Genomic DNA, 13,825 nt, shown 5'->3' with positions numbered 1-13,825 from the left:
AGGCACCAGCACCTCTCGAGACCCCACTTAGGATTAAGCGTGTTAGATGATGGATGGATGGATGGATGAATGGATGGATGGATGGATGGATGGATGGATGGATGGATGGATGGATGGATGGATGGATCTTGGTCCAACGTTCTGGGTTTTAACAACAGACAGAGGCTTAATAAGCTGATAAGGACAGCAAGCTCTGTTCTGGACCATCCTCTGGACCTCATTGAAGAGGATGTTGGTAAAGTTGACATCCTTTAGGGAGAATCATAGGAACAAACCATCCCTTGGTTCGGTCATCCATTCCATAAGACTGCTGGAGCTCTGAAAAGCTCCTTAGCAGCAGGCTGTAACTCCCACATTATAGGCCTGAACATTTTTCAAAGCACCTTGTTTCCCTCTGCAATCAGACTCTTTAACAAACATGCTCAATGAATTATACAAGGCTTTCTGGTTCACTGCAATATAAAAGTAAGTGACTCTGAGTAGATAGCCAGATTACACCTGCAGTACAGTGAACATTCTTTTTGGGACATAACCCCCGCGATAAACGAGGGTTCACTGTATTGTTATTCATTTTAGGCATACCTATAATTATTAATCTTTTTTATATAAATCTGTCTTTATATAAACATAAATGATCCATTTTTGGTGCATATAATTTTTTTTATATTCTAATAAATATTTTTACTACTGTGGATTGTGTAAACATTGGTATCACAAGGATTTCCACAATGTGAAATGAAGAAGAAATATTGAAAAATGAACATAAGTCTGTAAAATCTCCCTGAGAGCTGAGCTTTATTTGAAGTTCATGTACGAAGCCCCTCTGGTCGATGATGTGGAGTATTGTCATTATTTCTCTGCAGGTTCTTGTACAGAGTTCTGGTGTTTCCTGTCACTGTGGGCCTCAGAGCACAGTAGTACACAGCAGAGTCTGACAGACGGAGATCCTGGATCGTCAAATTAAAGGATTTCCCCTCATTGTTGATGTCAGCATCAAATCGGTTGTAGTTGAAATCAGGAGCTTTATCTTTTGTTTGATAGTATTGATTCAGCATGTACTTTGGGAAACTGTTTTCTTCTTGTTTATACCAGAACAGGGTAGGTGTTGTAGTACTGGTCTGATAAATACATCCCAGAGTCACAGATTCTCCTTGAGCAGCAGCAACATGTCCTTCTGTCTGCGTCACCGAGTCTCCTTTACACTCTGAGGAAGAACAGAACATGCAGAGGAAGAGATGAATCAATAAAGATGATTGATTAAAGGAGAACAATCAGCAGCTTTAAAGACTTCTATTCCATGTAGAATAGATGTCATTTTCTCTGATCATTGTCACTTTGAACCATATCAGGTGTTTCTACAAGGTAACAAATGGCAGCAGAAATGATCTGCTCTGATTTTCTGTAGAATGAACATTAAAGCTCTTCATGTAGAGCTCAGTAATGTGTTCAAGTGTTTGAAGAGGAAACATGTTGAGCTTTCTATCTTACCAAAGAAAAGAGCAGCTAGAATAATCCACAGCCAATGTTCCATCTGTCCAACAAGGTTTAAATCAGCAGGAGAAACTAGCTGATGTTCAACATTCAGTCTGACTATTGTTCTCTTCACAGCAACACTTATTATTGACACAATGCTGGAACACAGAGCACAAGGAGAGCTCCGCCTACTGGATGATGGCGCCCTCTGGTGGAGATAGAAGGTGTCAATGAACAATAGAGCAAAAGGCTTCCAGCAGCTTGTTAGTGGATCAAACCCATTTTTCAAAGTCCTTCATTCTTCCTGCTTTCAGCTCCATTTTAGAGTGATGACAAACAGAGGAAACGTGTCACAGAGATGCAGTGACATCATCTTCCTCACTTCATCTGTTCTGTCTGCTTTGGTTATTGCAAATTCCCTGTCAGTGAGAGTCTTTCTCTGCTCTGATCTCAGACTGTTTTTCCTCTTAGATCTGTGAGGAAACATTCTTATCATTCAAGAAAGATTTTTTTGAAAATGACAATATCCAGTTTGTTAAATATTAGTGTTGCGCCGATGCCATTTCTCGGCCCCGAGACCCGGCTGTGCAGTATTTGCTAATATCGATACCATCTGTTTGAAATTGATGTGTATGTGTATATATGAAGAACTATATAATACTTGGATGTAAAATAAATGCCATCATGGTTTTGTCAGGCTGCTGCCTACCTTTTTTTGAAGCGGGAAAAAAATAAAAAAAGTATTTTTTTTATTTCACATCCCACCCTGAAATGTCACAATAGTAAAAGCAGAAATATATTTTTTGTTAAAATATGAATAAATCATCTTCACTGATGTTATAAAGTCAAATGATGTAAAGACTTGAGAAAAGACTGGAACTATGGGTTTTCCCAAGAGCCTGTTTTGGGCCAAAAAAGGGCCCCCTTTTTTTCCATTTAAGGAGGGCCCATTTTTAGCCTTCCCCTTTACCCAAAAAGGGGAAAACCAACCTTTTCCCAAAATTTCAAAAAGGTTTTCCCGGCAGGGGAAAAATTGGAAAGTTCATTTTAGAACGATTTGTTCCTCAGGCACTTTAAAAAAATTTTAAAAACACAGGAAGCGTTTTGGACAGGCACTTTTTGGAATAAAAGGCGGGAAAAAAGGAAAGGCGTAAGCGGTGCCTTAAAAAAAAAATCTTACCCCTCCCCCAAAATCCGGTCAGGGGAAAAAATTTCCAGGAAATTTTAAGAGGCAGTGGACATCATCCCCACTTAAATTGTTGTTTTTAAAAAAAACCCCCAATTTTTGGGGGGAGTGAAAAAAGCTTTTTCTTTGTTTCACCCCTGTGTTCTTTTTGGGACGATGAAAATTTTTTTTAAATAAAAGTTTTTTGGGGGGAATCGGGTTAAAAATGGGGTTTGCCTGATTTTTTTTTTTTCAAAAAAAAACCCCCCCTTTTTTTTGGCCGAGCGGGGCCCAAACCATAAACCCCGGGGGTTTGGGGGGTAGTGTTTGGGGAACTGAAATTGGAGAATTGAGGTTTCCAAACCTTGCTTTTTTTTAAGGGGAAAAAAATTTTAAAGTTTTAACCCCCAATTAACATATAGGCGAGGTTTTTTATGTTTTTAGAAAAATTTCATTTAATTTTATAGGCAGAAGGCTGGATTTTGTTTTTGGTGAAATAAAAATAGCGGGCAATTTTGAATTTTAAAAATTTTAAAAGGGGTACAAAAAGGGAGATTTTTGAAGGGAATTAAATGATTTCTTCTGGGAGGAAATTCCAAACATTGCCTTAGTTCAGAGCCGGGAAAGGGTTTTTTTTTTGAGGGGGCCCGGGGGAAAGAGGTTTAGTTTTAGGGAAAAATTTTTTTTTTGGGAAAAAAGTTTTCGGGGAGTTCTCTCGGGGATTTTTTTAAAAATTTTTTAAAAAGGGGAAAAAGGGGAAATTTTTAAAAAAATTGGGGGTTTTTGGGGTCAGGTTAAAGAATTTTTCCCCCCAAATTAAGGGGGTTAATGGTAAAAAGAGCCGAGGTAAGGGGAAAATTTTGAGGTGCTTTTAAAGGGTTTGGGGGAAAGAACTAAGGGGCGATAAAAATTTTTTTTTAAACCTCTTCTCTTAAGGGGTTTCCCAATGTAATTTTCGGCAAAAACGTTCCCGGGGAAAATTTTATTCGAGCCAAAAAAAAAAATAAAGTTCAGAGAAAGATTGGAAAAAAAAAAAAAAAAAAAATTTGTAAAAAAAAAAGGGTGATCAGTTAAATTTCAAAAAAAACCGCCACCATTTTGCGCGTTTTTTTGCATTCCGATGCGGAAAAAAATTTTTTGCCTTTCCAACAAAGCCTTAAACAATTTTAGCCGGGGGAAAATTTTCAAAAAAAAAAAGGAATTTTTCAAAATGGGTATAAAAAAGGGTTTTTTAATTTCGGCAAAAAATTAAAATTTTTCCTTTTTTTTTTTTTAAATCAACCCCGTTGGTTAACCCCCCCCTTTTTCCCGTTGTTTTCCACCTTTTCCCTTTCCCCCCCTCCCAATTTTTTTTTTAATCCCTCTTTCCCCCCTTTTTTCCCCCCCCTTTCACCATCCTTTTTTTTCCATTAAACATTGACCCCCCCCCTATTTGGCCCGAAAAACCCCCCCTTTCTAAAGGGGGGCTTTTCGCTTTTTTTTTTTTTTTAACCATAAGTATTTTGGGAAAAATTTTTTTGAAAAACCCCTGGTTAATTAAAAGTGCGAAAAGATCATTTTTTTTTGGATTTAAGAAACTTTTTCGGCCCGGGTTTTGGGTTCAGATTTTTGGATTTTTTTTATTGAATTTAAAATTATTTAAAAAAAAAATCGGTTTTTTTTCAAAAGGGTTAGAAACCTAAAATGCCCAAACCCTAGATTTAAAAAAGGCTAGTTTTAAATAAAAATTAAAATTTATAATTTCCCCTTTTTAAAAAAAAATAGAAGAAAAAAAAATATTTAAAAAAAACAAATGTAAAATTACGGTTTTGGGAAAAAATTGGTCAAAAAAAAAGTTTTTTGAAGTGGAATTCGAAAAATTTCCCCCCCGGCCAAAACTGCTTTTGATTTTTTGGAGAAATGGAAAAAGTTTGAAAAGGAAAAAGTAAATCGGGGAAAAAAAGAAAAAAGAATTGGCCAAGATTTAAATTTCCTTCGGGAATAGGAAAAACAAAAAGGGGTAATTGGAAAAATATGGTAAAAAGAATGGGCAAAAAAAAGCTAAAATTTTCGGGTAATAGCTACGGGGGAAAAAATTTGGAGGGCTTAAAAAAAAATTTTAATTCCCCCAAAAAGGGGGCAAAAGGTTTTTTCAAAATTAAAATTGGTTAGTTAACAAAGAAAAAAAAAAAAAATTTTTTTAAAGGGTTCACGTTTTTTTAAAAATCCCCCCCAAAGGGGGGAATTTAACCATGTGTGCGCGGAAAAGTCAGGGGGTTTTCCAAAACCCTTTTTCCCCAAAATTTAACCCCCAAAATTTAAAAATAACCCCGAGGTCAAAAAGCTTCCCCCCTTAAAAGGGTTTGGGGAAGCCAAAAAGGATTAAAAATTTTTTCTAGGGGGAAAAAAAAAAGGGCTTTAAAATTTTTTAATTTTGGGTAGGAAAAAACTTTCCTTTAAAAAAAAAAAAAAACCCCCTTTCCCCCAAAACCTTTTTAACTCCCCCCAGGGGGGACGTCCCACCTCCCCTCATCCCTCCTTTTAAAGGGGGAGGGGGTTTTTTTCCCCCTACTTAAAGATGTGTTTAAAATTTGATGCCCTTTTTAAAAATTAAAAAGGGGCCCACTTTTTTTCCTTTTTTTTTTGGTCCCTGGGGCTTCAGCGTTGTGCTTAATGGGGAAAAAGGGGATCATTTAAAAAAAAACCCAAAAAATTTTTAGGGAACTTAAACCTTTTGGGCCCGGGGCCACTAAAAAAATTTTTGAAAACAGCTAGCTTAAGTGATACAATACTTTAAAATTTAAAACCTTTTAACCCTTGGAAGTTAAAGACAGATAAAAAAATTAAAAAATTTAAAAAAGGGGACGTGAAAAAGGAAAAACCCTCAAATTTTTAAAACAAAAAAAAAGGGGTCAAGGCAGAAAAATAACCCCAAAACCCCCCCCCTTTTGAATCCATTGTTAAAGATAAAAATAAAACTCGGGGAGTTTGGGATAAAAAAGAACAGGGGTTCGGTTGTTTTCAGGGGAAAAATACAGAAATAGAAACTAAGGAAAAAAAAGGCCCCGGGGAAGGCCCCAATTTAAATTGGGAACCCCAAAGAAAAAGAAAAAAAAAGGGACTGTCCAAAGGGGAAGTTCCGCAGCCATTGGCCCCCAAAGCCTTTTCAAATAACCCCCCCCCCCCCCCCCAAGGAAATATTAAAATTTACCCTCAAACCAGGAAATACCCCCAGGGGAAAAATCGAGAAAACGGGGGGGGGTTTTAAACAGGGGGGAAATAGGTCCCCTTTTGGCGGACATAAAAAAAATGGGAACCTGGAAAAAAAACAAAACGCCGGGGTTTCGGGGGGGGGCCCCCCAAAAAGGGGGGGAAAAGGGGGGGGATAAATTTTTTTTAAAGGGGGGGGGGCCCCCCCCCAAAAATTTCCGGGGGGGGGGGGGCCCGGGGGGGGGTTCCCTTTGGGGGGGGGGGGGGCCCCCCCCCCCCCCTTTTTTCCAGGGGGGGGGGGGGGGGGGGGGGGGGGGGGGTCCTTCCCAAAACCATAAAACCAAAATTGGGGGGGTTTTTAGGGGGTCCCCCAAGAAACCAAAAATTGGGGGAAAATGGGAAAGCCCAGGGGGAAAAGGGAAAAAAAAATGGGGAAAAAAAATGAAAAAAAAATTTGCAAAATTAAAAATTTTTGGAAAAAACAAAAAAACCCGCCCGGGGGTTTCGATAAAAGGGATCACTTTTTTTTAAAACGGTCCCAAAAAAATTTAAAACTCCTTCTTTAACCCAGCCCCCCAAAAAACCCCCCCAAAAAAATTCCCCCGGGGGGAAAAAAAAAAAAAAAAATTTTTTAACCCCCCCAATTCCCCCCCCCAAAAAAAAAAAAAAGCCCCAAAAAAAAAAACTTTTAAAAAAACCCCCAAAAAAAGTCGGGGGAAAGACCATTTGAAAAAAAAAAGAACTGTGCCCCCCTAAGGTTAATTATGAACCGGGGGCCCCCCCCCCCCAAAAACCCCCAAAGACATCCCCCCCAAAAACCAAGTTTGGCTTGGGCCCCCCCCAAAACCTTTAGGGGGAAACCCCCTTTTCCCAACCATTGGGGGAACAATAAAAAATGAAAAAAAAGGGCCAAAAATTTTCCCAAAAAAACCCCCAAAACCCTTTGGGCCAAAAAATTTTAAAACCCCCTTTAAAAAAAACCCCAAAAAAAAAATCAAAAAATAAAAAATTTTAAAATTTAAAACATTTGAATTTTAAAAAAAGGGAAAAAAACCCAAAACACCCAAAAGGCCAAAAGGGGGGGGAAAAACCATTTTGAAAACAAAAAAAAAACGGATTTTTTAATTTTACAAAAAGGGTATTTTTTAAAAATGGACCAAAAACCACCAAATGGGTACCAAGGGAAAAACTCCCCCCAAATTTTTTTAAAAAATTGGGGTAGCCAAAAACACCCCTTTTAAAAAAAAACCAAAAAAAAGAGGCAAAAGGGAAAAAAAAAAAAGGGGAAGAACAAAAACCCACTAATTTTCAAACGCTTTCTCAAATAAAGATCCTTTGCGACAAAACGATGACAGCGAAACCACAGGTAATAAAAAGGGCCTGTCGAAAAGAACCACCAATCAAAAACAAAAGACAAACCTTTAGTGGAAATCAAGTTAAATGAAAAGTTAACAAAAATACCAATCATTTTGGTCCAAGCAAACGGTTTTTGGGGGGCTTTAAAATCTGCCACTCCGTTTTTAGGTTTTAACAAAACCTATGTGACCTTCCATTCCGTCCACAGTACCCATTAAAAAAGAGAGGCGGAGGAAGGGATCAGGGAAAAACCCTTGAAGGGGGTTAAAAGCTGGAGTTTGATGGAAAAAAACAAGTCAGTGTAATACCCAACTTTCCAGTCCAAAAGCAGATAAATCAGATACCGGCTTTTTCATGACCTGCGCTCCATTAACCAAATAGTGACAGATCACCTCAGAGGGACCCAAAACCCCCACCCGTTGTTAAGCGCGGTGCCACCCGAACTAAATTTTTCACTGTAAATTGCCCCGTGCTCAGCCTTCTTTAGCATCCCCTTGGTAAGAAATCAAGGTTTTTGTTCGCATTTACCTACAGAGGAAAAAAATACAGTTTTCAAGCGCTTACCCCAAGGGTTTTAAACAAGTCCCATGTGTTTAACCCAAAACCTAAAACAAGACTTAGAAGGGCTTGAAATAAAAAAACACCCTTTTTACAGTTGTAGAAAACTTATTTAAAATGTGCACCAACATTTGGGGGACTGTCACCCCAAAACTCCTTAAAAATACTTCAGCGATTGGCTGAAGGAGGGACAAGGTTTCACAAACAAAAATAAAAGTCAAACCCCAAATTGATACTTGGTGAAAATTTCGCAAGGGGTATTGCTATCTCGCCTTCTCAGCTGGAAGGTGTGAGTAAAGCCCCCTGCCCAAGAACAGTCGGGGAAATGATGACGTTTGGGAATGAAGGTTTCAATGCAGATGGATAGATGGAATTTCGGAAAAAAAACAGCGCCACTTTGAGAACTCATAAGGAGTCAGGCCCAGTCACTAAAAAACCTACTGAAATGGACACAGAAGCAAAAATTAGCTTTTGAATCCTGAAAAAAGACATGCAGACTGCACCAAAAAACTGGCAATGCCAACTAGAAAAACCATTTTACCTGTATGTGGTAACAGACAAAACATGTATTTTCAGAGTACTAAGCAGGGAAAACTGTGAGGGCGTCGAAAACAGGCTATTGCCACATAGCATAAACTGGGCAAGTGGCACAAGGATGGCCCCATGTTCGGGATAGCAGCAGTCTATCATGTTAGGAAAGCTGCCAACCCTCACTAGGGTTATCCCCGTGACGATCTTGACACACCACAAATCGCTGAATTGATAAACCATGGTAAGTTTTAAAACACAAGCAAGTGTTACAGTATATCCATTCTGACATATCCCGAATAAAAACCCTCCAAAAAAGTCCACTACAAACCCTGCCAACATATCCCTCTCCCATTGAGGGGGAACCTCATGATGTGTAGCAGAAAAAAATGAAGTATACCAGACTAAAAACCAGACTTTGGGGTCGAGCCCGCTAATGAATGTGAAGTTACTACTTTTTTATGGTTCCTGTTTCGGGACACTTTGGGGAACCATGCAGGATTTGCAGTGGTTGAACAGAAAGGTAATGACTTTGTGACAGTTAAAGCTGAAATGTGCGAGCAACCTTGCTCAGTCTTTTGGGAGAGCTTAAAGCTCTGACGAAGCATGTAAGTTAGCAAAAAGGAAAAAATACAAACATTTATACAGATTTTAGCTTACACAGTTTCTGTTACCTGTTCGTGCTGTATGGGGAAAACGAGAGGTTTCGGGGAGCAGCGGTACTCCGTACACCATAAAACACAACTGACAGAACTGATCCTGCAATGATGCTTCCTTCTAAACTGGGAATAGTGAAGTGTAAGGCGATATGAGGGCATGAGTTGACAGTGAAGGGGAAAAAATGCAGCAGACGAGGGGCTTTTAAAAAGGCATCCAGGGGCCGACTGCTGTTATAGCATCAGTCACATCTTTAGAACCTTTGTGGGCCCCTGAAACTTAATTCTGATGCAACAGGAAGCGAGTCAGCTAACGGGCTCTTTGGGCGAAAAAAAGGGTTTTACGAAAGTGACAAAGGTTTGTGGAGGCACAGACTGGCCATTTGGTGGCACCCCGTGGCACTTTTTCAGTGTTTTAAACTCAGAACACATGGGCCGATCATTGTGATAAGGAAAGGTGTTGAACAAGTTGAAGAAAAGGTTTTTGGGCCCATACATGGAGCATTTGGGTTGACGAAACTTTGAGCCAATTTGAAATTTTGTGCCAAAACATAATGTTCGAAAAAAAACATTAAATACAAAAAGGTCAATACCAGTTTTCCCGAAGGACCCTTTTAAAAACCTGGGGATGGGCATGTTGAATGATAAAATCGGTCAATGGAAAAGGGGTACATGCTTTTGTTATTTATCGATTCAGCCGTTTGGGTTGAGGCTGTTCCATCAAAACAAGGGACAGAGACACAATCAAAGTTTTTTGGGAAATAGGGGATTCCAAGGTTTTGGGGGAACCCCCTGAAATAAGTTTGACAACGGTCCGGTTTTATTTCAGAAAACATTTAAAAAGGGTTTTGAAAAAGTTTCAGATCAAGCAGCGACGGGTGCGGTTTACCACCCCAAAGCCAAGGGGATTGTGGAACGATAACGCAATTTTAAGCAAATTAATGAAAATTTGGCTTCCACTAACTTAACTGGGTTTATGCTTTGCCACTAGCACATAGCTACCGCAGAAGTTTATAGAACTACACATTTAACCCCCCATGAAATCTTACTGGAGACCAATGCCTGTGCCCAATGCAGGCTGCGTTTGAGGGCTTGCCCTTTAACAAATGCAAACGAGAGAAAAGTTATGTTGAACAAAATAACGCCATCCATAGACTATCTATTTGCAGGAGAAGGCCAACAATCCACTCCAGAGACTGTGGTAAAAAACCCGTGGACCCGGGGACCAGGTCTTTGTTTAAGCGGGTTCCGGCGCAAGGGAGTGCGTGAGATGGGACGGTCCCAAAATGTGGTCACGCAGAAAACCCAACCGCAATTTCAAATAAGGGGAGTAACGTTTGGACCCCCTCAGTCACCTGACTAAAGTTTATACGAAAAGAAAAAGGAAGAAAAATGAAAGTGAAGTTTTGTGGAAAAAAACAGGTGGTGACGATGAGGATGTTACTGACACTTGTTCAACTATGGGGTTGGGAGAAATGCTGAAACCCGGTGACAGGGAGCCGAGGGGGCGTCCAGGGTGCAACAGACACCCACGGGGAACCCGCCCCTCTCGACTGAACGACAAGAAATCCCGATCCCGAGACCCGACAAAGGGGCCAAAGACCAAGAGGGACTCGCCAGACACGGGGGATGACAATCACAGGAGGGATCCATTCCCAAAAAATTAGATAAGTACAACACAGCAATGACAATCCCGACAAGCAATGCACTATTCGCCAGCCAAAATAGAAAAATACTGTTTTGCAAAGGTCAAACAGTCCAAACTTATCCATAAAAAATGCATGATTAAAAAGCAGAATTTTTAAAAAAAGGGTATGGAAAATGGGGTGGTTTATACTGAGGCTGTCCTCGACTCAACACTTTTTTGCAGCAAAGTTAAACATGGTGAGAGTATTGTGTGGAAGACGCAGGGAAAGACATAGAGGGGAGGACAGTGGTCCTTACTTCTATGGAGGTCCCTTTTAAAATCACGTTTTATATAACGGGCATTGGATTTGTAAGTAGTAAAAATTGAACCTAGTTTTCATATGACGACACTTAACTTATAAAAATGTTAATGATAACCTAATACAAACGCAAAAGGTCAAGGAAAGGTGAGCTAACTCGCATAAGGATAACTGATTTAGCGGGGTAGTAAATAAGGGGAGCAGGAAGAATAAGGTAAAGGTTGCAGTAAAGTGCAACTAAGACCTATCAAAAAGAAGCTTATAATTTTCAGCTTGTTGCCTGGCGTTTAACAGACGCCAAATTGTGGTTCATTTGCATTCCCCCGGTGAAAAGTACAGGATGGAAAAAAAAAGGCATAAAATTTTAACCTAGGGTTAGAAAAGACGAATTGTGGGTTTTTTGTTGAAGCAATGCAATAGTTTCCTTTAGGGGGGGGGAAAAATTTAGTTAAGAGAAAAATCAACAGTGGTGAGAGAATAGAGTCCAGTCTTCTTGGGGAAAACCCCCGGGAAAATGAACTCTTTCCGAAGGAGATGCATGTTTTTCCCAAAATTTCCCCCCCGAGGCGACATTTCTATGGGCCAAAACCAGGACAGGAGATAAGTAAACGTTAAATGCCCCACCTTCCAAATTTAGAACAGTCCGATTTCTGTGAAATGCATATAAAGGCCCCCCTCACCCCGAATTCCACTAAAATAGATGACCCTCCACCCACACGAGAGACACTACCCCAACTAGCGCGACCACACAACCTTTAAAACAACGCTTCCCCAAATAAGGTAGAAAGGTGCTAATGATAAAATAGATAAACAACAAAGTAGATCATCAATCAACACGCATTTTCAGCGATGATGTAAACGGAAGGAGGCATGCCAAAAAAAATCCCCAAAATTAACCAACCAAAAAATGAGATGACCAATTACCATTAAAAATTTGACACTGCCACCTGTAGAAGGGAAGAAACAAACCCAAAAAGGGTTTGGGGGGTTTAACAAGTTTGGTTGTTCTGAAATAGGGCTGTCGCGATTATCGGGGAGCCTTGATACATTTTTTAATGACGCCTACAAATGTTGCACCCAAGATCTTGAATAAACTGAATTAGTGGTATGGGTTTTCCCCAAAAGGCGTCTCTATGGCAAAGAGCATTCAGAACACGTGGTATAATTGGGTTTTGGTATACGGCTAAAGAATTAACAGCCAAAAAGATTGTTTAATCTGTTCCGGTGTCCGGGGAGCCCCCAAAGTTATTCCAGAAAAAAAAAATTCTGTAAATGTGCAGAGGTGCAAAGAATAAATGTCAAAAAGGTAGTTTACTCCCGGAAATGATGTTTGTCATTCTTTAAATTTTCTTGTGCGGGATAAAAATTTTAGACTATTGTATGGTTCACGAAATTCTCATCAATACTTGGAAAACTGGGAGGGACACAGATTTGAGTCTTTATGTGCTGAATTTAACCTCAGCACCACACAAAGTGCCCCACCTACTAATTATGAAATTGATTATAGTGCAGAATACGAATGTTTCGCCAGTGGAGGTTTTGCAGACAATGGAGGAATCAATGTAGGTAATACTACAGTGAAATGCAATACAACATGGGTGGTGTCATGGTTTAAACATGCAAATGTAACTCCTGTTTTTGTAGAAAAACCCATATGGTATGAAAATTTTGACTTTGCGGAACAACAATGTGAAAACATAACTATGACGATCCCAACTTTGTTTTTCTTAGGAGATCAGACATACCCAGTAGCAGACAGTTACTGGATGTGCGGTGAAGATATTTTGGTAAACACCTTACCCCTTAAGTGGGTTGGACTCTGTGCCTTAGTTAGAATGAAGGTACCCATTACCCTAGTGTATGAAGGAGTTAGAGACTTAATTGGGTTAGAAAGCAACAAAACAAGATCTCGCAGAAGCATACAGAATTACGGACTTAATGAAGAGGTTTATTTGGATTTAATTGGACAGCCTAGAGGTATCCCAAATGAATTTAAAGCGCGACATGAGGTCATTGCAGGACTGGAATCCATTGTGCCTTGGGTTGCAATTAATAAAAACGTTGAATGGATAAACTATGTTTACTATAATCAACAAAGAATGGTTAACTTCACAGTGGAAGGATTTATGGCAATAGGTGACCAATTACATGAGACCAGTAGAATGGCAATTCCAAATAGACAAGCTTTAGATTATATTTTGGCCAAAATGGGAGGAGTTTGTCATCTTATTGGTACCGAATGCTGTACTTACATACCTTTGAATACTGCACCAACAGGAACCTTTCACACTGTATTGACTAAACTAAACAAGCTAAAAATAGAAATGCAACAAAATGCTGGCCATAGTGGTTTGTCCTTAAAGAGCCTGGAGCAAATTTTAGGAGAATGGGGAACATTTGCAGTTAAGACTGGGGTAATTGTGACAATTACACTGATTGTGTTTTTTCTGCTTGTGTGTTGCATCTTGCCTGTTATGAGGAGATGGATAACGATGACGGTTTACAAATGGATGACGACCGACCCGGGACCAGGGACTGCCCAACTATGAACCAACTAACAGCCGCTGCAAGAATGCTGAAGGCGTGAACGCATGCTCCTGTGTTCATTCTTTGAAGGCCAGGGACAAGTCCCTGCAGTGAAAGAACTATATTTTTGATTTTTCACAGATAAGAAGAAATTACCAGCATTAAACATTTTGTATTCAGTAAAATAATCTTGATGATGTAACGTTCCATTATCCTGCATTATACTCTGTATTATGCCTTATTATTCTGCATTACAATCTGTATTACTGTCTTATTATTTTACATGGTGAGATATACATGGGCGGCTGTTTAGAGGACTGGGGACTCAGACTACTGACCGACTGACCTACTTAATTTTTCTTTTTCTTTCATTTACCTAGCCTTATATACTACAATACACTATAACTAAGTTCGAGTTATTTGAAATG

General features: G+C 39.5%; 1 gene segment (V, D, J or C); it reads right to left on the bottom strand.

Moving 5' to 3' along the window:
* Window positions 1-806: 806 nt before the first annotated feature.
* Window positions 807-1,656, bottom strand: LOC119778443. The segment is given in 2 exon segments: window positions 807-1,204; window positions 1,489-1,656. Coding segments are annotated over 2 exon segments (441 nt in total).
* Between the last annotated feature and the right edge of the window lie 12,169 nt (window positions 1,657-13,825).

Source organism: Cyprinodon tularosa, unplaced genomic scaffold (assembly GCF_016077235.1).
Source record: "Cyprinodon tularosa strain WSP-4 unplaced genomic scaffold, ASM1607723v1 ctg1330, whole genome shotgun sequence".
NCBI classification, from domain to species: domain Eukaryota; kingdom Metazoa; phylum Chordata; class Actinopteri; order Cyprinodontiformes; family Cyprinodontidae; genus Cyprinodon; species Cyprinodon tularosa.
The sequence above is the reverse complement of the archived record's forward strand: the minus strand, read 5'-3'. Positions and strand labels throughout refer to the sequence as shown.